The 21,186-nt window shown below is 36.7% G+C and overlaps 1 protein-coding gene across 1 annotated transcript; it reads right to left on the bottom strand.

Moving 5' to 3' along the window:
• Positions 1 to 118: 118 nt before the first annotated feature.
• LOC143583575 (transcription initiation factor IIA subunit 2) lies at positions 119 to 1,449 on the bottom strand. Its single transcript, XM_077065855.1, has 4 exons — positions 1,324 to 1,449; positions 1,081 to 1,219; positions 530 to 580; positions 119 to 428 (listed from the first exon to the last, which is right to left on the bottom strand). Exons 2-4 carry the CDS (start codon positions 1,207 to 1,209, stop codon positions 288 to 290), a joined length of 321 nt encoding a protein of 106 aa, XP_076921970.1. The 5' UTR covers positions 1,210 to 1,219; positions 1,324 to 1,449; the 3' UTR covers positions 119 to 287.
• Between the last annotated feature and the right edge of the window lie 19,737 nt (positions 1,450 to 21,186).

Here is a 21,186-nt window from a genome sequence, read left to right as displayed (position 1 = left end):
AAGAAAGTATATTCTCAATTCCCAAAAGACAAAAGATTTAGGCAAAGAATCACATTCTCCATGACTCTGAAACATGGGCATAAATTAAAAACTTCTAATTTAAAATATAAACTTCAATTCACAAGGTGGTTCATAGCCTAAATGCAAACACCATTACATTTATTCTATTACACCTAAAACAACATAAAACAAAAACAAATAGGAAAAAACACTTAATGTCGACGAATTACACAAATACAGGATTATTAGTTAATAACTTATATCATCAACTAGATATTAAATGATCATCACTGAGTAAGCAGCTTAGAGTCACATGCCACTATCTTAACTTGTCCAACATTCTCCTGTGTGTCGTCATACTTGAAAATCGCATCTTGAACGATGAAAGTCCACACATTGTCACAGAATCTGTAGGTGTGCAAGTGTCCCTGTTATCATATCAACGTAAACCATGTTAAGAAAAATGTACTAACATCGCAATGATTCCTTTATATTTATTTTTTAAATGTTATCAATGAACTTATTATACCTTGATGGTCACCTTGCTTTTAACTTGGCTGTCAAGCGCTTCGGTCATCGACTGCAATCATTACAACACGACAAACCAATTCAAATCTTAAAAGCGTAAAAAAAAAATTAAACAATTCCTTTTTGGTAATTGTCATTTTTTTTAATGGTTCCAAACCAATTCAAATCTTTAAAAAAGATTAAAAAAAATTTAAACAATTTCCTTTTATAAAAATTGTCCCTTTTTAAACTGTTCCAAACCAATTCAAATCTAAAAAAAACATAATTTTTTTACATAATTCCTTTTTAAAAAATTGTCACTTTTTAAGCTGTTCCAACCCAATTCAAATCTAAAAAAAATATAAACTTTTTTAAACAATTTCTTTTTCGCAAATGTTAACTATTAACCTGTTCCAAAACAATTAAAACAGAGAAAAGAAACATCATTTAAACTAAATTACACAAACCCTAAAACACAAATCATAATAATCTTTAACAAACAGAAATTTATTATCCTTAATCAATCTAATCAAAACAAATTGAGAAAAAAAAAACAAAAGAATGAAACAGCACCTTATCAAACTGAACAAGTACTTGAATAGCAAGCTCTGGGCTGAGAATCCCATTGGACACCATCTCATCTAGGGTTTCAGTCAAACACATACCGATCGTTGATCTGCGGTACAATTCAAACGTCGCCATTGATCAAGATCTGTACCATACAAAAAACCCATCATCAGGAAACAACCAATTATCATGTTTTACAGTAAAATAAAGAAAACCCTAATCTTGAAATTAAAATTGAAGAAAAAAAACCCTAATTTTGAAATAAAAACTGAATCTTGGTAAGTTTGTTTGTTTGTTTGTTTATAAAGATGGGAGTGAAGTGCGAAAGTGAGGAATTTGTGACAGGAATTCGTTAGAAAGAGAGATTGGGGGTTTTTATACCTACAAGTTTTATAGTTGCTTCTTTGGATGGGATATATGGGGTGTTTGGGTGAGCTTATATATGGGGGAGTTTTTCTTTTTTTATTTCTTTTTTTTTAAATTATTGTTTATTTATTTTTTTACAACATTTTCTAAGTAGAGATGCACAAACCGGTTTAAAATTCAAATTTGGTTTAGGTTGAAATTGGTCTGATTTGGTTAAAAAAAGTTAAAACCAGTTTATGATCGGTTTTGGTTCGGGTTGAAACTGGTTTTTTGATCATGTTACGATTGATTTTGCTTTGGGTTTTGATTGGTTTCGGTTTGGGTTTTGACCAGTTTTGATTTGGTTAACCGGTTTTGATGGAGTAAATTACAAACCGGTTTCGAACCTACAGTTTCAGTCGGTTCCAAACCGATTTCATTTGATTTTTAGGTTGGTTCGGTTATCCAGTTTATTTGCCCACCTTTACTTCTAAGTAGAGGTGCACAAATCGTTTTTTTTTTATCCGGAAAAAAACCGGTTCGGTTAATAACCGGACCGGTTAATAACCGGTTTTTATATGTCAAAACCCTAACCGGTCTAACCGGTTAGAACCGGTTTAGAAACCGGTTAATAAACCGGTTTTTTTATTAACCGGTTTTTTAATAACCGGTTTTTTGGTTAACCGGTTTTTTTTTTTTTTTTAAATAACCATTATTTTTTCACAGTATAAACAAATCGGTAACTACAAGGCAAACCGGTAACTACAAGGCAAAACGGACTGACCGAAGCCATTCTTTGCTTTCGTTGTTAGGGTTCTTTGCTTGGAAGATTAAAAACTCATAACTTTCATTTATAGTTTTTACAATAAAAATACAAACATTAAATCGTTATCGCATATTCGTAACTCAAAAATACAAACATTAAAGAATGCTTAGACACGATTACATGAACAACTTGCTGTTTCTTACTCATTATTTGCCTCCATGTTTGCTGTTTCTTTAACTAATTTTCTTCGCTACCCGATCCCGAGCTATTCCTTAGGTAATCGTCGTACGCGGCTTCTTCATCGGTCATTGGTTGAGTGTGTCCTTGATTGACCTCGTCTTCATACAAGCCCGCCTCATACTCCATTTCCCCCTCGAGTGAGCGTTGATGTTGTGCCCTATCTAAAGAGTCCAAGTAATCCTTGTAGCAAATCGACATCTCTATAGCTGGTGGAGTGAGTCGAGTCCTCCTAATCGATATAACCCTGCCAGAAACAGAAAAAGCAGACTCCGAAGCTACCGTGGAAGCTTGGACCGTTAGTAAATCTTTGGCCATGGCGGCGAGGATCGGAAACTCATCCTCCTTACCTCTCCACCAAGCCAGCAAATCAAGACTTCTAAATTCATCCGGAGTGATGTGTTTCACAAAGTTGGTACCACCATACCTTCCAAGTTCACTGCTTGGGGTGTTTACCTTTTGACGTTTACCGGCGTCTTCCCAAATCATGTAGTACATCCCCATTTCAAGGTCGGTTTGGGATTGGGATTGGGCAACAGCTCTTAACGAGTCATGAATTTGGGAAGACGACCCGTATTTTGTAAGGTAAACATCATACATGTTTGACAAGGTGGTGTTGAAAGCATTCTTTAAAGTTTGGCAATAATAGGGGTTTTGATCGTCGTTTAACTCTAGCTCATCACAAATTTTTTCTATTAAAGCTTCAACACCACCAACATTGATGCAAGGGTTTAACGCAGCAGCACATGTCAAAACAGCTGGTAGTTCTTGAAAATATTTTCTAAATTTTTCTTTCATTTTTACACCCATATCAAAATAAGGTGCACCCCTACAATGAAGTTCACTCAACTTTGTGCACATGACAGCAATTTTTGGTAAAGCAATGGGGCTTGTTGGATAGTAAACCCCGGATAAACTAGTTGTGCAAGATTTAAAAATTTGAAGGACCTCCGTAACGATCTCAATCAATAACCAGTTTCTAGGATCGTACGGTGCACATTTACCCCTACTTGACAAAATTTGATGAAACGCAATTAGTGATTCTTTTCGTTGGATGGCTTTCTCAAACATATCACAAGTCGAGTTCCATCTTGTTGGACAATCCCAATTTGGCCCCAACCATTGACAATTAGCTTCTACACAAAATTTTTTGTATCTTGAAAATGTTTTATTGTTGCTAAAAACATCTCTTATTGTTGCTAAAAACATCTCGTAACATTCTTTTAAAATTGTTTCTTTACGTTTCGATCACGTTTAACCCATCTTGCACGGCCAAGTTGATAATATGTGCAATGCATCGGCTATGAAAAAACGCTCCATCACAAATAGGTTTATACTTTAATTTTAAATGGCCAACCGCGGCCGTATTGTTGGACGCGTTATCAAACGAAATTGAAAAGATTTTATGTTCAATCTTGTATTGTCGAATGACTTTATCCAAGAGTTTAAAAATATTTCTAAGAAACCGGTTAACCGGTTTTTTTCCAACGGTAAAAAACCGGTTTTTTTTAAACCGGTTAACCGGTTTATAAAAACCGGTTATTTAAAAATAACCGGTTTTTTCATTAACCGGTTTGAAAACCGGTTTTGGATCTAAAAGTTGTAACCGAAGTACAAACCGCCGGTTTACAAACCGGTCAAACCGGTTTTTAAAAAACCGGTTTTTAAAAAACCGGTTTTTTAAAAACCGGTTTTTTAAAAACCGGCAAACCGGTTCCCGAACCGGTTTTTTTGACCACCTCTACTTCTAAGTGCTTCTAAAAACCCAATTCAAAAAAACAAAAAAAAAATTGGTTTTAAAAATCATTTATACACGAAAGAAATCATTTTTCCATAAAATTCAAATTGGAGATATTTTGTTTCATTGTTTGTAAGGTTTTGAGTTGAAGACGCTTGTCTCTTGATAAATTTGTTGTCGTAAATGTGTGTGCAAGGCTTAAGACCTCATGAGGGGTACACAATTGTGAATAGGTTTACGGAGGTGCCAGGATGAGCTTTTAAGTGGTGCTTATTTAATTTTTAAAAGCAAAAAGTATTTGACAAGGCTCCTTCAAAAACTTCAAAATCAAGTTTTTCAAAAGTTAATTTTGTTTTACAAAAATCAAATAAGCAAGTTTATAAAGTTCAACCATACTACATACATATAACACAGAAAGTACAAATACTTAACAATTTCGCCCAAAAGTTCGCAATTTGCAACAATATGATTGTAACGTAATTGATGTTCTAAATCCCAATATGTAAGCTTTGAGCAAAGTGTTTGTTATATTAAAATAAAATAAAAACCAAGAACAAAATAAAACTGATCGACTCAGATCTCTAGATCATCATAGCCGTTACAAAACAAAGAGGCTCAAATATACAATTCCTCATTACCATTGACAACAAACTATGGTTTAGTGGCGCCACGGCTGCAACCGAGGTTGCCACGCCAAGCAGGTGACCACCATCTCACAGCCTAGGAGAGAAAGAAACTAAAGCCAGCCACGTACAATACCAAAGCGAACACACAAACAGTGATCTTAATTCAAGAAAATGGAAATATCAATTTCACCAGTTGATGCATGCTACCATATCCAATCAAAGAAATTGCAATATGATTAGATATGCAACAATTTGGGGATTTCACGGCCACCAAACCACAGTCACCCAAAAGAATCAACGACAAACTCATAAAAGTCTAGGCATCTCAACAAACAAATGTTGTATCGTGCAGCGAACACAACTCACCGACTCAGATACATATCATCATCGTCTTACCTCCGCCACCACCGCTGCCTAGGATTCCGAAATGGAATCCAACAGTGGACAACATCACCACTTGCTTTTAACACAATCATAGCCAACCAAAAGTCACCGGTCTCCGCCATCGCCGGGTTTACAAAATTGAACCCGACAACAGATTGAAGAATCGGAGTCATAATAAACGAAATCGGAGTCACAAAAGATGAATCAGAGCCATAACAGACAAAATCCGAGCTGGCACAGCATCACCCTCGTTCTTCCGCCATCCGACACACCACCGGTGGCCGATGATCTCTGAAACAATAGAGAGAAAGCAACCGATGATGGTGGTTTGTGGCTAACGGAGACCTGCTGCTTTGGTTCCATTCACATGGAATGAAGATAAGAGGCGGCGGTGACACGATGGTTTGTGCCTGAGGAGAGAGAGAGACACCAGCCACATCCGGTGGTAGTTGTATGGAAAACATCAAGAATATAAACAGTAAGGTGTGTGAGAGAGACGTGGAGCATTTTATGCATAACCCAAGAACACGTGTAACTCTCCGAAGCCAACCCAGAAGGTACAACAATAAGACCACGATGTACAATTGATGATGCGCGAATAACAATGAACAGTATTATTGTGTCTTTATCAGAAGTTCAAATTTAATACATATAATAATTTTTATACATTACATTTCTCTCTCATGTTCAATTAAATAATAATTTTTATACATTTTATCGTTACATTTTTCTCGCTTCTCTACTCACAACCTAATCAACAGATATTTATATAGGAGCAAACAAAGTTTTCCCAAATTTACAAAAAAATCACTACTTTTCTCTCTCCACCCTATAATTTACACCAATAACCACTCAAAACCCCACCCTATAATTTGCAAACTCTCCTCACATAATTTTAAGGGATGGGTTGAGAATTCTCTTAAAATTGCCAAATAATCTATACGTACCATTTGTATTCTAGGTACTTATGCGCAAGAGCATTTGTGCAATGTTAATGAAGGCTTACGTTTGTTTAAATATGATATTAATGAATATATTTATGTAGTTTTAAATAGATGGGAGAAGCTAAATCTTAAGCATGACATATCATTAATGAACCTACAACCTCCTCATTACCAATTACTGTATTTAGGAAGGTTGTACAACGAAACTATGTTGGTTTTTGATTTTGGTGGTGGTACATTAACTACTTTCGATGTTTCGGGTAAGTAGATTAGAGATAATGGACTTTTACACCCTAAATTTTGTATGATGTTTAAATTCAATTTGTAGTTGAACATATTCGATGAATATTTGGTTGTCAATGTCAAAAGTACATGCATTAATTCAATTTTATTAACAATATTTCTAATTACAAGCTAGTTGCCTAGTTTAGATCATAGTGATACATTTTAGTACATACATTTCTACCATTTTTGTAGTGTTTGATGTTGGTTATATGTTTTGGGATTTTGTGTGATCACAATGGCACACAATTTGGTAGAAGGAGCCCCTTCAAATAGATTTGTGTATTTTTGTAATTTGCCAATTAAAACAGATGAAGATATGTTAGTTACGCATTCAAACTCTAACCATTGAATTCAAGCTTAATGATAATATTTCTGATTACAAGTTAGTGACAATATTTCCTAGTTTAGATCATAAACCTATGAGACGGTAGTATATGTAGTATGGATTCTGATTATTCTTGTGCTTTAGTTTGTCTTATTGATACGACTCCAAGCTTTGATTTAGCGTTTTTACTAACCAGGAAACCGCCCACTGACTCCAACATGCATTGGCGAGTGCTCTTATAGTAAAATTGTTAATGACTTGGATACACTTTGACTTGACATGTAGACAAAAAGCTCTTTTTAAGTGTCTACAAGTACCACATGAACAAGATTTTCTTATTGTTATCCCAATATATGGGTTAAGCCAACATATGTCCCCTGTAGAGTATATATTATCCTTAAGTATCGTTTCATGATTCTTCTATTCTTGGTTGATGAATTATGCCATGTTTTGTCGCAAGGCGTGTTTGGATTCGTATGGGGAGCACGTGATACATTGTAGAGATCTCCCTGGGTTCAAGTGCCGACATGATCTAGTTAGGGATATGCTCCTTGACATATTTAGGTGTGATGGTAACTCTGTTAAGAAAGAAGCTTGTGTGAATTTCTTGGCTGACCCACTGGATAGATGTTCACTCTTCGTCCAGCTGACATTTTGGTCTTTGGATAAAGTGGAGGGAAACATACGTTGCGGATCTAACAAAAGGTTTCCCTTTTGATGGGCTGGGGAGTAGTGATTTCATGGCTGGGCATGTTGCTCTAAAAGTTGCTCAAGTAAGGTGACTAATCATGAGAAAATTCATCTTGACATCCAACATGTATTTTTATACCTTTTGCTTTTGACACTTTTGGTTTTCTCGTACCTGAAGCAGTGGAGCTACTTAGGCGAGTCCAACTGGTCATGAATAGTAATTTTATAACTCCAAGATCTATCAATTTAGTTTGCAAAAGATTGAGTTTTGCAATCTAAAAGGGGCTTGCGGCGAAGTTTGTTACATGTTTGTTGATGTAAACACCATAATTTAATAAATTTGTTATTGAAATTAAAAATAATTATTCTTTATATTTTGTTTTTAATACACTGGGTACTCATCTATAAGTTAATCCAAACATAATTTTCATGATATTTATGTCAATTTATGAGAAAATTCGATGATTTAGGTTGGATACAAATTGCTGATTACTAAATAGTATTCATCCAGAACTATGGTGGGAGTTGTGTGTCCCTTTTGGTGTTCTTTAAGAATGGTAGTTAGCCTTTGAATCAAAACAATAAGAAGTTTTGTTGGTGTGTATCAATTGAAACAAGTTGTAGAAGATGCTTCTAAAAACCCTGAGACCAAACTCAATGCAGCCTATGAAGGGTTTTGGATGACGCGGAATTGTTTTGTCACAAATTTTGCGTTAGTGGACAAAGCATTTGGAGAAATGGTCGTGGAGACTTGCATAATTTTTGCTAGGTTTTTTTGTTTATTGTTTTAACAACAAATTTTTTACACCATTAAATCATTCAAACCTTGCACTTCCACCATAATGAAGGTTTAGAAAGTGTTAAAAGTAAACTTAGCTAGGTTAAGTAGTGAAGATTCCTTTTATGTCAATTTTTATATGTTTATTTTGCATCATTTAATTTTCAAGTCTTGATTTTTGTAGGTTCTCTGGTACACCTAACAACTTGTTTCAGATTAATCCATGTTAATAGTTAGCGAAAATCACTACTAACACTTGGATCTCTGATCGAGTGAGATAAAATAGAAAGAACAACGAGTGTCCTAGGTAGGGATGAGCTTTTTTTCCCGAATACCCGTACCCGTACCTATTCAGTACCCGTACTTGTACCTGTACGTCTATTGGGTACGGGTATGGGTACTCAAATTTACTGATTATAGGTACGGGTATTACGGGTACTGGTACCCGTTTAGAATATGTATGGGCTTTTATTAGATTTCCAACATTCATTACTAAACTTTCAAGCGGGATGTATATTTTTACTTAGTTGAATAAGTTCATTCTCCATCTATATGTGTATATTCATATATTGTATATTCGTATATTTTTATTTCATGTATGTGTAATTGTGTATATCATTAAATAACATGTATTAACTTTCTCTCTTGGTTTTCTAAAGAAATTAAGGAAGCAATAAACAAAGAAAAGAAAAAGGGAATGGATTTTATATTATGGTTGATTTGTTTCATTTTTAGTTTTGGTTGCGGTATTACGGTTATGATTGTGGTATTACGGTTTTGGTATTATAGATAATTGATTGCCGGTACTGTACCGTTACCTAGTTTAGTGGAGATTTAAAAAAAACGAACAAAGGGGTACCAAAGCGAGTACCGTACCCAAAGTACCTGTACCCGTACCCGTACCGGTACCCATACTCGTACCTTATAATTCGGGTAGGGTATGGGTATCAAGATTTACTGATTTTGGGTACGGGTACTTTCGGGTACAGGTACGGGTATAGGTACGGGTACGGTCCCGATCTCATCCCTAGTCCTATGTAACATCCCGAAATTTCTAAAGTAATATTTAATATATTATTTTGTCGGGTGAAATAAACGAGTTAGTGGAACGATAATAATAATAGCAAAATATGAAGACTTAGTAGGATAGTTAGATGGGATTAGATAGGGACCAAAAGGAAATATGGGCCTTCGGCCCATGGGCTTAAGGGAGTATAAATACCCCCTTAAACCCCAATCATTTCCATTCCATCCATTTATCCATCCTAATCTCTACACACCCCAAAACACACAACCCGAACCAAGATCCAAAGGCGAGGACCCGAGCTCGTTGGTGCTAGATCGTCGTGACGAACCAAAGCAACAAAACCAGCTCGTGTTCGTAGTTCGACTCGTTTACGGTACGTTTATATCGAGAACTTGTTCGTTTAGGTTTGGATTAGTATAGAAATGATAGATCTGTGTTTGTATGGTAAAAACGAATCCAACAAAGCTAAACTTACTGAAAATGGTTACGATTTGATGGGTTAATCGATTGATAAAAGAACCCGTAACCTATATGCCTAAATCGCACCCTTTAAACATCGATGTTAGGTCGATTTGATGGTTGGGGTTTGTAGGCGCTAGTCAGACGATTCCGTGGATACCCAAATCGAGTTATTTGGTTAAGAAACGAAGATGATTAAGGACGAACAGTAGCTGCAGCCGACAACTTCGCCTGAAAGCTAAGTTCGCCTGATGACAACTTCGCCTAAAGCTAAGTTCGCCTAAGGTTTAACTTCGCCTAAAGCTAAGTTCGCCTAAGGTTTAAATTCGCCTAAAGCTAAGTTCGCCTAAGGTTTAACTTCGCCTAAAGCTAAGTTCGCCTAAGGTTTAACTTCGCCTGCAAAGCTAAGTTCGCCTAAGGTTTAACTTCGCCTAAAGCTAAGTTCGCCTAAGGTTTAACTTCGCCTAAAGCTAAGTTCGCCTAAGGTTTAACTTCGCCTAAAGTCAAGTTCGATTAAAAAATAAATTAAAAACGATAAGTAAAAGTAAGCTAATACTAGGCCACCAGATTAAATCAGGCGAGTATTGATACGTGTAACTTATACAGTCATCCGAGCTCAGTTAAAGAGGGGATTTACAACTATCGAAGGAAGAAGCAGAGTTCAGGTGAGTTTCTAGCCCCATTTCCTTGTTATGTTTTCGGGGCTGTGTGCATACTCGATGTGAAGTGTGAATACACTTACCTTAAGTGGTAAGTGTATGCTATAGATGTTATACGAGGTATATATTTTATAATGCTTGTCGGTACGTGAACGATCTTCGGATATTGCACGTATCGCCAAGGATAGTAAATTCCAAGTGGTTGATAGTGTGTATGAATGTTATGATGTGACTTGTTTATTACGTAAATACTGAACTGATATGAAGTGTGATATAGGCAGGTAGAGGTAGAGTGTGTTAGAAGTGGCAAGAGTCTAGTAAGGGTGTTAGTGGCATAACGTGAGCGCGTGATAGGGAAAGCCTGTACGTGCCATCGTTATTATGTGTGTATGATTGTTGATGTGACTTGCTTATTATGTAAATGATATGAAGCGTGTTGTAGACAAGTAGAGGTAGAGCGTGTTAGAAGTGGCAAGAGTCTAGTAAGAGTGTTAGTGGCATAACGATAGTACGTGGTAGGGTAAGCCTATACGTGCCTTCGTTATTAAAGTGGCAAAGTGGCATAACGTTTTACGTTATTAAAGTGGCAAAGTGGCATAACGTTATACGTTATTAAAGTGGCAAAGTGGCATAACGTTTTACGTTATTAAAGTGGCAAAGTGGCATAACGTTATACGTTATTAAAGTGGCAAAGTGGCATAACGTTATACGTTATTAAAGTGGCAAGGTGGCAAAGTGGTAGGCGTAAATAAGAGGCTAAGTGGTAATGTGAGCAGGTTAGATAGTGGATTATGTGTCTTCGGATACGTATATGATGCATGTAGTGGTTGTATGATAAGTTGCTTGATTAACTAGAACTCACTCAGTGTAGCTGACTTTTAGTATGCACGCAGGTGATCAGACCAAAGAACTAGCATGAGGATGGCACATGGCATGGATTGAACGGCTGGCATCTTAAGATGGAAGAAAAGATGTTTTAAATATAATGATTTGTTTTATAGTATCAGAGAAAAGATTGAATGTTTTGTAACGAATGCTTCAAGTAAACGTTTCCGCGAAAGTTTTAATTAACTCTGATTACAAGAACTGTGTTTATGAGTAAATCCGACGCTAAAGTAAGGCTACCGGGTTCGGGGCCTTACATCCTAGGTGACCCATTATATAGGAGGCTATGGAGTAGAGGTTGGAAAATCGGGTATTGGTAATACCCGAGTCGGGTTCAGGTCCGGGTATTATCTCTAAAAACAATACCCTATGCATCAGGTTCGGGTCGGGTATAGAACCAGGTATTCTAAAACTGGGTATCTGAATACCCTATTTTTGGGTATTGAGAAAACCCTATTTTCGGGTTTTTTCGGGTCTCGTCCGGGTATTTTTCGAGTATAGATTGAATTTTTTAAAAGGTTGCACTTTTAGGGGTATTTTCGGGTATTTTAAGGTATTTTTTGGGTATACATCGGGTATTTGAAATACCCGGTTTCGGGTATTGGAAAAACCCGGTTTCGGGTGTGGAACCGGTTTGGGTTTTCGGGTATTACTAGGTACAAATCGGGTCCGGTTCAAGTTTGGGTTTTACTACCAAAACGCATACCTTATCCATACCCAACGGGTTGAGGGCGGGTACTGGTTCGGGTATAAAAATCTCGGGTATTAAAAAACCAGTTTCGAATTTTTATTTCGGTTTGGTTCCGAGTTTGGGATTTTTATGCACCTCTAATATGGAGGATTATTGCCCTATTATATATTGCACTCCAAGCTAGAGGTGCACAAATCGGGTTTTTAAATATCCGGGTTCGGGTATAGAACCGGGTTCGGGTATGACCGGATACGAGTATGACCGGGTATTGGTAATAATCGGGTCGGGTTCGGGTAGAGTATTGTCTCTAAAAACCATACCCTATGCATCGGGTTCGGGTCGGGTATAAAACAGGGTATTCTAAAACCGGGTATTTGAATACCCTATTAGCGGGTATTGAAAAAACCTATTTATGGGTTTTTTCTGGTTTTTTTCCGGATATTTTTCGGGTATAGATTAGATTTTTTAAAAGTTTGCACTTTTTAGGGGTGTTTTTCGGGTATTTGAAATACCTGGTTTCGGGTATTGGAAAGACATGGTTCCTGGTATAGAACCGGTTCGGGTTTTCGGGTACTACCGGGTACAAATCGGGTCCGGTTCGGGTTCGGGTTTTAGTGCCAAAATGCATACCCTATCCGTTCCCTACAGGTAGGGTCGGGTACGGGTATTAAAAACCTGGGTATTTAAAAAACCGGTTCCGGGTTTTTATTTCAGGCCCGGTTTCAAGTTCAGGTTTTTTATGCACCTCTGCTCCAAGCCATATATAAAAAACTACGTTTTTCATTAAAAAGACCAAATGGGCTTCTTACAAACAAAATGGCCTCTGGCCCATAAAAGTGATTAAACGAAAGCTAGACAAAATGTAAAATTACATGAACAAAAACTATCTAATACATATTACATAAACCTAATAAATATAACAAAACAATGCCCAACAATTTTGCTTAATGAATTTGGTCATTTAATTCCATCATTGATGATCGATATGAACCTTTCTACTAACAATACTTTTTTGATACCTAGTGTTTCATGGGCCCGTGATTACTAGTATCAAATGCCCCAATTTTGATCCGTCTTAAAACAACCTTGATCGCAGGATTGTGAAAACCATGGTCAATTTTTTTTAGAAAAGTTCACTTCAATAACAAAAACCAAATACAAAAACGAGCTAGCAGGACCCATTCACCGAGCATGGAGGAGCCACTACTACTCTAAAAAAAAGTTACATTAAAGCATTTTTATACCAATCTGACCAACTCCTATCAAAACCCTTAGACCTATTTTTGAGCCATAAGAAACTCAAAGCCTTAACATCTCCCAAAATCTCTTCCACCTTAGCCTCCTTGCCTTCGTATAGTTTCTTGTTTCTCGCCTTTCAGATCCTCCAACTAGCAATGATCGTAATTCCTTGGATAACCTTTTTCTTGTACTCACCTAACCTCAAGCTGTTATGCAGAAAAAAAAGATCTTCCACCGAAAACACAAAGATCTGGGGAATTTTGCACCATGCGCTGATCTGTTGCCACACCACCGTGGCGAAAAACAGCCTGTGAGGATGTGGTTAACCGAGTCCTCACCAGACTCGCAAAGAATACACCTCATGTCATGAACACTTATATTTCTCTTGCTAAGGGCTTCATAAGAAGGAAGTCTGTTCTGTACCGCCCTCCATGCAAAAATGTTACACTTCAACGGAACCTATTTACACCAAATTTTCGCTAGACTGTTCGTACCGGAGTTATGCGACAAAAGGGATTTTCTAACTGAACTGACCGAAAAATGACCAGAACTGTCACCCAACCAGATCCATGAGTCCTCCCCTCCCTTCCAGTTTATAGAAGTAATAAATTTAAAAATGTTTTTCCATTCTTCCTTTTCTACTGTAGACGATGGCTCCCGCCACCAATTCCATTGCCAACCGATTTGGTTATTACACCACCAAACCCTTTCACTAATCTTACACTTTTTATTCTTTTCCAGCATATAAAGGTTAGGAAATCTGTCTTTAAGAAGGACATCGCCAAACCATAAATCTAACCAGAATTGAATGAAACTACCATTTCCTACTACGCCTTGAATCAATAATTGGAGGTTCACCCCACACATTTCCTCCAAAGATAAGCTTTTCGCCACCGCTTTCCATGCTCTTAGAATATACTTATTAACCGGAACTACACCATTACCACCTCTGGACCAGTGTACACACTCTATAACTCTCTTCCACAGACCATGTTTATCCGACTTCGATCTCCACGCCCACTTTGACAGCGGCGCTTTGTTTATGACCTCAAGTTTGCATAATCCGATACCTCCCATTTTTTTTGGAAGTGTGACTTTATCCCAGGCCACCCAATGGATTTTTCTGTCGTTACCTGACCCTTCCCATAAGAACCTCCCCATAATTCCTTCCAACGTATCTAACACTTTCATAGGGGCTTTAAAGAGGGATAAATAATATTTTGGAAGACTTTCAAGAACCAATTTTAAAAGGATCACCCTCCCGCCAATCGAGAGAGAACGGGCTTTCCACAAAGATAATCTATCTTCAAACGTTCTGATTACTTGTTCCCAGTTCACCACTTTATTCATGTTTGCCCCAACTTTAATACCGAAATAATCAAACGGCATAGAACCAGGGTTACAACCCAAAACCCGAGCCATTTGAGCTAAATCCCCCTCGCTTACCTTACAACCAAACAAATTTGATTTATTAAAATTAATTTTCAAACCTGAACATAACCGAAAAACTCTTAGGATTCTCGCCACGTTCTTGAAATTATTAGAGGACCACTCTCCCATAATCATAGCATCGTCGGCATACAAAAGATGAGAAATAACCGGACCACCATGAGACAAAGAAAGACCTTTAAAAATTCCAGCGTTACATGCCTTGCTCAACACACATGACAAAGCTTCCATAACCAAAAGAAAGAGAAAAGGTGAAAGAGGATCCCCTTGTCTAATTCCTTTATAGCATTGAAATTCAAAAGTAGGCGATCCATTCACTAGAACGGAAGACCACGCCGACTTGAGAATTCCAACCACCCATAAACGCCACCGCTCCGGGAACCCCATTTGATTGAGCATCGAAATCAGAAATTCCCAACTAACATTGTCTTAAGCTTTCTCAAAATCTAACTTTAAAAAGAAAGATCTGGAATTCCTCTTTCTCGACCAAGACAAAATCTCGTTAACTATCAACGGACCGTCTAGAATCACTTTTCCTCTTATGAAAGCTGATTGGGTGTCCGAAATGACCGACGACACAACTTTCTTCAATCTATTTGCCAGAACTTTAGAAATGACCTTGCTAACCGAGCCTATCAGGTTAATCAGCCAGTATTCGTTTAAAGAAATCGGATCCTTTGTTTTTGGGACAAGTGAAATGAACGATGACCCGCAACCCCTACTAATCTCCCCTGTGTCATAGAAATTAGACAAAATATTGCTAAAGTCAGATTCGAAAAGATCCCAAAACCTTTTAAGGAAACGAAAGTTGAAACCATCCGGGCCGGTCGCTACCACATCCGAAGACTGCTTCTTTAATTTCTTCCACAGAGAAAGGACTAATCAATGAATCTGCCTCCATTGAACCTAATTTTTTCACCTCTGGACAACGGAAAAACGGCCGTGACCCACACTCTTCCTTAAACTTGTTCCTAAAAAAACAAAACACTTCTTTCTTGATTTTTTTCGGGTCCTCACACCATATATTATCAATAATCAGCCCCGGGATAGAGGTTGCCACTCTTTTACTATTAACAACCTTATGGAAGTAAGATGTGTTTCGTCTCCTGCCGAGGCCCATCTAATTCTTGACTTTTGCTTCATATCCAAACTAAGGTTGTGTTCAAATTCGGAGACGAAATTAAAACATTCAGTTCTAATCCAAACTTCTTCTTCCAATAACTCCCTGTTTTTCATCTCTTCATTTAAAATACTTAGTTCCTTTCTCATTATGTTAACTTCTTCATCCTCTTTAAATTGGTCTCCTCCCACCACTTCTTAATAGCTTCCCTTATTAAAGTAATTTCTTTGAAATCTCTTTCTTTGAAAGTTGTAATTCTTTTATTATTAAAGTAATTTCTTTTATTTTGACAATAATTCTAGTGCTTTTTATTATAATCATCACAAAAGTGATTTTTGTATTTTCTTGGATAGTAGTTGTAAGGACTTTTAATGTAATTTTTTTTTGATACTCTTTGGGTAAGAGTTGTGAGACGTTATAGATTGCATTTTATAATCGTTCTTGACTGTTCCTAACCCATGCTTTGGTTTATTATGGGTGTGTTTGGGATTCCGTATTTTTCTCTCCTTATGACTTATAAGGTTGAATAAGTCATTTTTATGTTTATAAAGTGTTTGGGAACACATAAGGACTTTTAGGTTTCTCCTTATCATCAAGGCTTAAATATGAGTTTTCAATAAGTTAGGATTTGGTAACTTATCTCCTTATAAGTTTAGAATACCCATTCCACCCAAACACTTTTAAAAACAACTTATTCACTTATATACAAATGTCCTTTTTGGTCATTTACATCACCAAATTAAATCAAACACTTTTTTAAAATACAACTTACTGACTTATGTTAATCCAAACACTCTTTTGGAAACTCCTTATTAGAAAGTCATAAGTCCTTTTTCACTTATCACCAAAAGGCCTTTTCAACTTAAATAAGAAATCCCAAACACACCTTTATCGTTTGATTACATGAGGTTTTTCAATGGAAACAACTTTGATTATCATAACTTTTTTAGCTGTGACAAAACAAAGCAATTGCCAATTGGGTTCATTGTGCTACTTTTGTTAAATGTGGAAAATGTAATTTATTACGTAAAATGTTTTCATTGTTTCCTTGAGCAAATCACTATCTATTTCTAAAATCATTTGGAAATTTTGAATTTTAAGATTTCCTTTACAAGATCCATTTTTTTTATATTCTAAAAGATCACGCGAATGATTCTTGCATCTGTTATACATAAAAAGAGTTCTTTGCAAAAGTTGCGATCGAAGATCATGGCCGGCTTTTAGAAAGGGCGGGGTGGTCGACGGCCCCGGCCCGACACCCCGTTAGGCCCGAATTTTTTTAAAAAAATTATATGTATTTTTATGAAAGCCAATATGTATATATAATGTTTAAACTTAATTACATAATAACTAGTTTGGCTTAGTGGCAAAAAATGTATGACTACCAACTACAAGGTTGTGGGTTCTAGTCTAATTTGAGACATGTTATACAAATGTTTTATGATAACACAGATGTTGAATCCCGGATGCGGTGGTGCCTATTTTTATACACATGTTTTTTATACAACCCAAATCATAACCAAGTATGCCAAATTAAAAGTTAAATTGTTTAAAGCCAATAAAATACTTATTTTACCTGAGACCCAAAATATTTTTCACCTTCGGCCTAAAATTTTTTTTGCCTTCTCGGAGCCGGGCCTGTCGAAGATGTAACGAATCACTACGAAAACATAAAACCCATATGAAACAACTTTAAAATTTTCTTATGTGATCAGACCCGTACATTCTGACATATGGTGTTGGAAATTAGAACCCTGAAAAATCACCATAGGAAAAGTATCCTCTCCTCTCTATCTCCTTTATATTTATATAAAGGAAAAGTGTCCATCTCTACTTTGCAAATTAGTTGGGTTGACCAGAATGTTTCATTTCAATCAGGGTCTCTTATAATTGCCTTCCTATCATTTGTCATAACATAATGGGTTATTTCTGAGCAACTAATAATTATATATTATATGGCCAGAGAAGAGTGAACTTAAATCTGAGCCATAGAAAATACCTGATGTAATCATGACCATTGATATTGATGTAGCGGTTTTCATGGTGGTTACCAGTTTCCTCACGTTATAATAATATAATAATAGGTTACAGGCAGTTTACCATCCCTCTCACGTCGCCCTCTTCCATCCTATTCAACAACCGATCAGTTGGATCTGATTTCAAGGGTTCGTCATCCCCATCCTCCTTTCCGTTAAAATTAATTAATAGCTTCGATTAATTATAAAATATTTGGTTGCTAGATTTCGAGTTAGTCGTCTTCTCAATTATGTTCAATTCATTATTGTTGAGTTTGTTTTCCCCAACTTTGAACTTTACGTTTGATTTGTTGACAGTTCAAAGGAGACGAGATTCTTCTCCTTCTGATCAATCAGAGTAAATCGATTATGGATGCTATCGGTCAATATGTAATCACCACTTCAATGCCCAAGACGAGGCATGTATATCAATTTCCCTTAATTTGTTTATTATTTAAACCAAATCCACATTAAATTGTAGAAGATTACATATTGTTGTTTCTGTTTCTGAGAGAGATTCATTAGCGATGAATTTTATAATCTGCTTATTGTGATCGAGGATCGAAGGATGGAGGATTATAGATGTAATTTTGGCAACAAGCTGTAGCTAGAGGATGCTGTCTCTCAAATCATATTCGATTATAAGTTTTTTTCCCCTGTTTTTGTTACCATAATTTTGGGAATTAACTCCACTTTATTATGATTCCTTAAAAAGTCAATTTTCTTAATACAAGGTTAATACCAATTTTTGTGCTGCTGTTGGCTAAGCTGCTTCAAATCTGGTATGTTAATTGCTTATTGGTAACGAGTTAAAGAGATAAGGGACTGAACGATTTATGGGCAATGGGACAAAGTGAGTTACAAGTTTTAACTTTCATTTTATCAATGTCACATTATCTTTTATGCTACAGTACAGAACGAGTTGAAAAATGGGAAGACGAAGCGAGTAGATCATAATATGGGCTAAAGTTTGACTTCAGGTCAGTAGGGGCCAGTTTTGGAATACACTGTTTCGGTTAATTTGGATCAGAATGCGAGTCAAGTTTCCTTTTGATAAAGGTCAATATTTCATGTATGACTGCAAAGGGTATTTTGGTCACAGTGCAGATTTCAAATAAGCTTCTGGTAGGAAGATACAATTTATGTTTGTATTTGACAAACAGGGAAGGTGTGTTAATGACCCCCGTTTGATGGAACTTAAAATTTTAAAGGTTCAAACCCGAGGATGCGAACAAAAAACAAGACTTGCATGCACATAGATATCTTGTGACCAACTACATATGTACCCTAAATTGTTGGAATCATTGACTGCTATGTGTTTTGGACAAAAATCTGTTAAGGATCAAGTATCCAAATTTGTAAATGTGAGGTAAGGTGCTAACTCGATAATAACAATGTATAAGTGAAATCTTGTTGAACTCAGCGATGTGATTACGAGGGAAAAATCCCTTAACCAAGATTGTCTTATTTCGGTCAAAACTTATCAAGGTAATCTTTGGTCGAATCTCTTCGGTCAAGGATTAACTAAGTAATCGTTGGTCGAATCTTTTCGGTCAAGGATCAACAAGGTAACCTTTGGTCGATGAGTATGTGATTATCGTGATCTCCGGCACAAAAACCCCCGGGCGGTGAAAACTATCACTGTTGTTTATATTAGATAAAAAGGGTGTTACAATCGTTGTGGAGTATATGATCGAGATTACAAAAGTAAGCTAGTGAATAGAGAGAATGTTTGTTTCTGCTCTAGTGTGTGATAATACATGTGTGTTTTCTAGTTGATCATATCTCAATTAAATAAGAAAATATCACCAACAATATTTCCTAACTATCCGGAAGTCTTCCACTAGCCGCTCCACGACCTTTGACCACGTGCCAATAGCCGTCCAGTAGCGAGATAAGTGGGAGAACGAGTCTTGTAGCCGTTGTTGATATTTAAACATCCATCTTCATATGAGTTCATCCATTAACAGCTACATTGAATTAGGATCCTGGATCCATACTACAGCTATAGAGTACTATGTGAGGATAATTGATGCAAGTACGTCTTAAAGTTGCCACACCTGTCTAACACATCACCATACTACACGCAATCATTAGGAAACAAGTAATACCGAGGATCGTCGATCCTTTATATCCTGATACATATTTCAAGGATAAACTATCCATAAGATAGTCAAGGATAAAGGATTCTCAGTATAAAATTCATGGCCTAACAATTGCCCCCAAAATGGCGGGTGACAGTGGAATACAGCTGTCATTTTGAATTTCAAATTTACTGCAAAGAAGGTGATTAGACGTGTGTCAGGCGGTTCGTATCTACTAACCATTAATATATGCCGCCTATATACGCGATGATCATAATTCTTTTATAATCACATATCTCTCCATCTTTCAGGTATCTTTCTTTCTTTTTGTCTATTTTCCTTTGGTATGTCAACCACTTCTATATCCTCTTCCTCTTCTTCTTTCCATCACACGGATCCCGATGACCTTTACTCCCAAAATATCCTTCAATCACCTTCTTCCGAAATCTGCAAAATTCACATATTCGGAAATCGATGAAATCCGATCACATTTTCCAGCCGAAACAGTTTTCCGACCCTTCGACTCCACAGCACGTAGCGATAGCATTTCATAAAACTGGGTTTGCTTTCCGGTCCAACCGTTTCTCATAGGTTATAAGTATCCTTTCTCCAACTTCACTCAAAGGTTGTTCAATTTGGCGGGAATTTTTTACATCCAGGCCATGCCGATGTTGTGGAGAGTCCTTCATACCATAGAAAGGATAACCGTAGAGGAGGGAGTTGAGTTCGGCGTAGCAGAATTAGCATACCTGTACAATCTTGTTACCCACGGTTCCAAACGCTTCGTCTTTAAATCGAAACCTCACCAAGAAAATCCCATTTTCAAAGTCACCCTTAATGGTACCCTCTGGAAAAACCGATTTTTCTCCGTAAGACGAGATTCCATTCCGGATGGAACTAATCTTCCCAAAAAGTGGATACCAAAGGGTAGGATCTAGGATCCTTAGGTAACCTAGATAGGATACTTTATTTTTCTGCAATAATTTTTATTGCTTGTGTAGTCGAAAATTTCAATTTGCTGGCAGATCTTCCAGGAGTTAAAGATAGAGTGAAGAGGTTTTTATCACTAGATCCTGCAATCAGGACTTTTCAAGCAAAGTTTATTGAAGCTTTTCAAGGATCAAACTCAGAATCAATCATGTCAAGTAAGAGGAATAATTCTTAGTATTAAAAAGTGTTAAGAGTTGAAAACTTATCTATCATTTGTTATTTACAGGTGCTCCGAAATCAGGAAAGTCTGCTTCCAAGTTCTCTCTCAAGGATATTGACTGCATGTTAACCAAAAAAGAGACTCCGAAATCAACCCCTATGTCCGAGCCTCGTGCGATCACAACTCGAGCAAAGTCAGGATCTAAGAGAAAGAAGA

This window comes from Bidens hawaiensis, unplaced genomic scaffold (genome assembly GCF_021521415.1).
Source record: "Bidens hawaiensis isolate Kalapana, Puna unplaced genomic scaffold, B.hawaiensis_p1.1 tig00001511_1, whole genome shotgun sequence".
NCBI lineage: Eukaryota > Viridiplantae > Streptophyta > Magnoliopsida > Asterales > Asteraceae > Bidens > Bidens hawaiensis.
The sequence above is the reverse complement of the archived record's forward strand: the minus strand, read 5'-3'. Positions and strand labels throughout refer to the sequence as shown.

What these genes read in the sequence shown, in the direction of transcription:
- LOC143583575 (XM_077065855.1), bottom strand. Translation starts at nt 1,209, where the DNA reads ATGGCGACGTTTGAATTGTACCGCAGATCAACGATCGGTATGTGTTTG. An exon ending in TACTTGTTCAGTTTGATAAG is followed by an intron (nt 581 to 1,080) that starts GTGCTGTTTCAT and finishes TAATGATTGCAG; the next exon opens with TCGATGACCGAAGCGCTTGA. An exon ending in AAAGCAAGGTGACCATCAAG is followed by an intron (nt 429 to 529) that starts GTATAATAAGTT and finishes ATATGATAACAG; the next exon opens with GGACACTTGCACACCTACAG.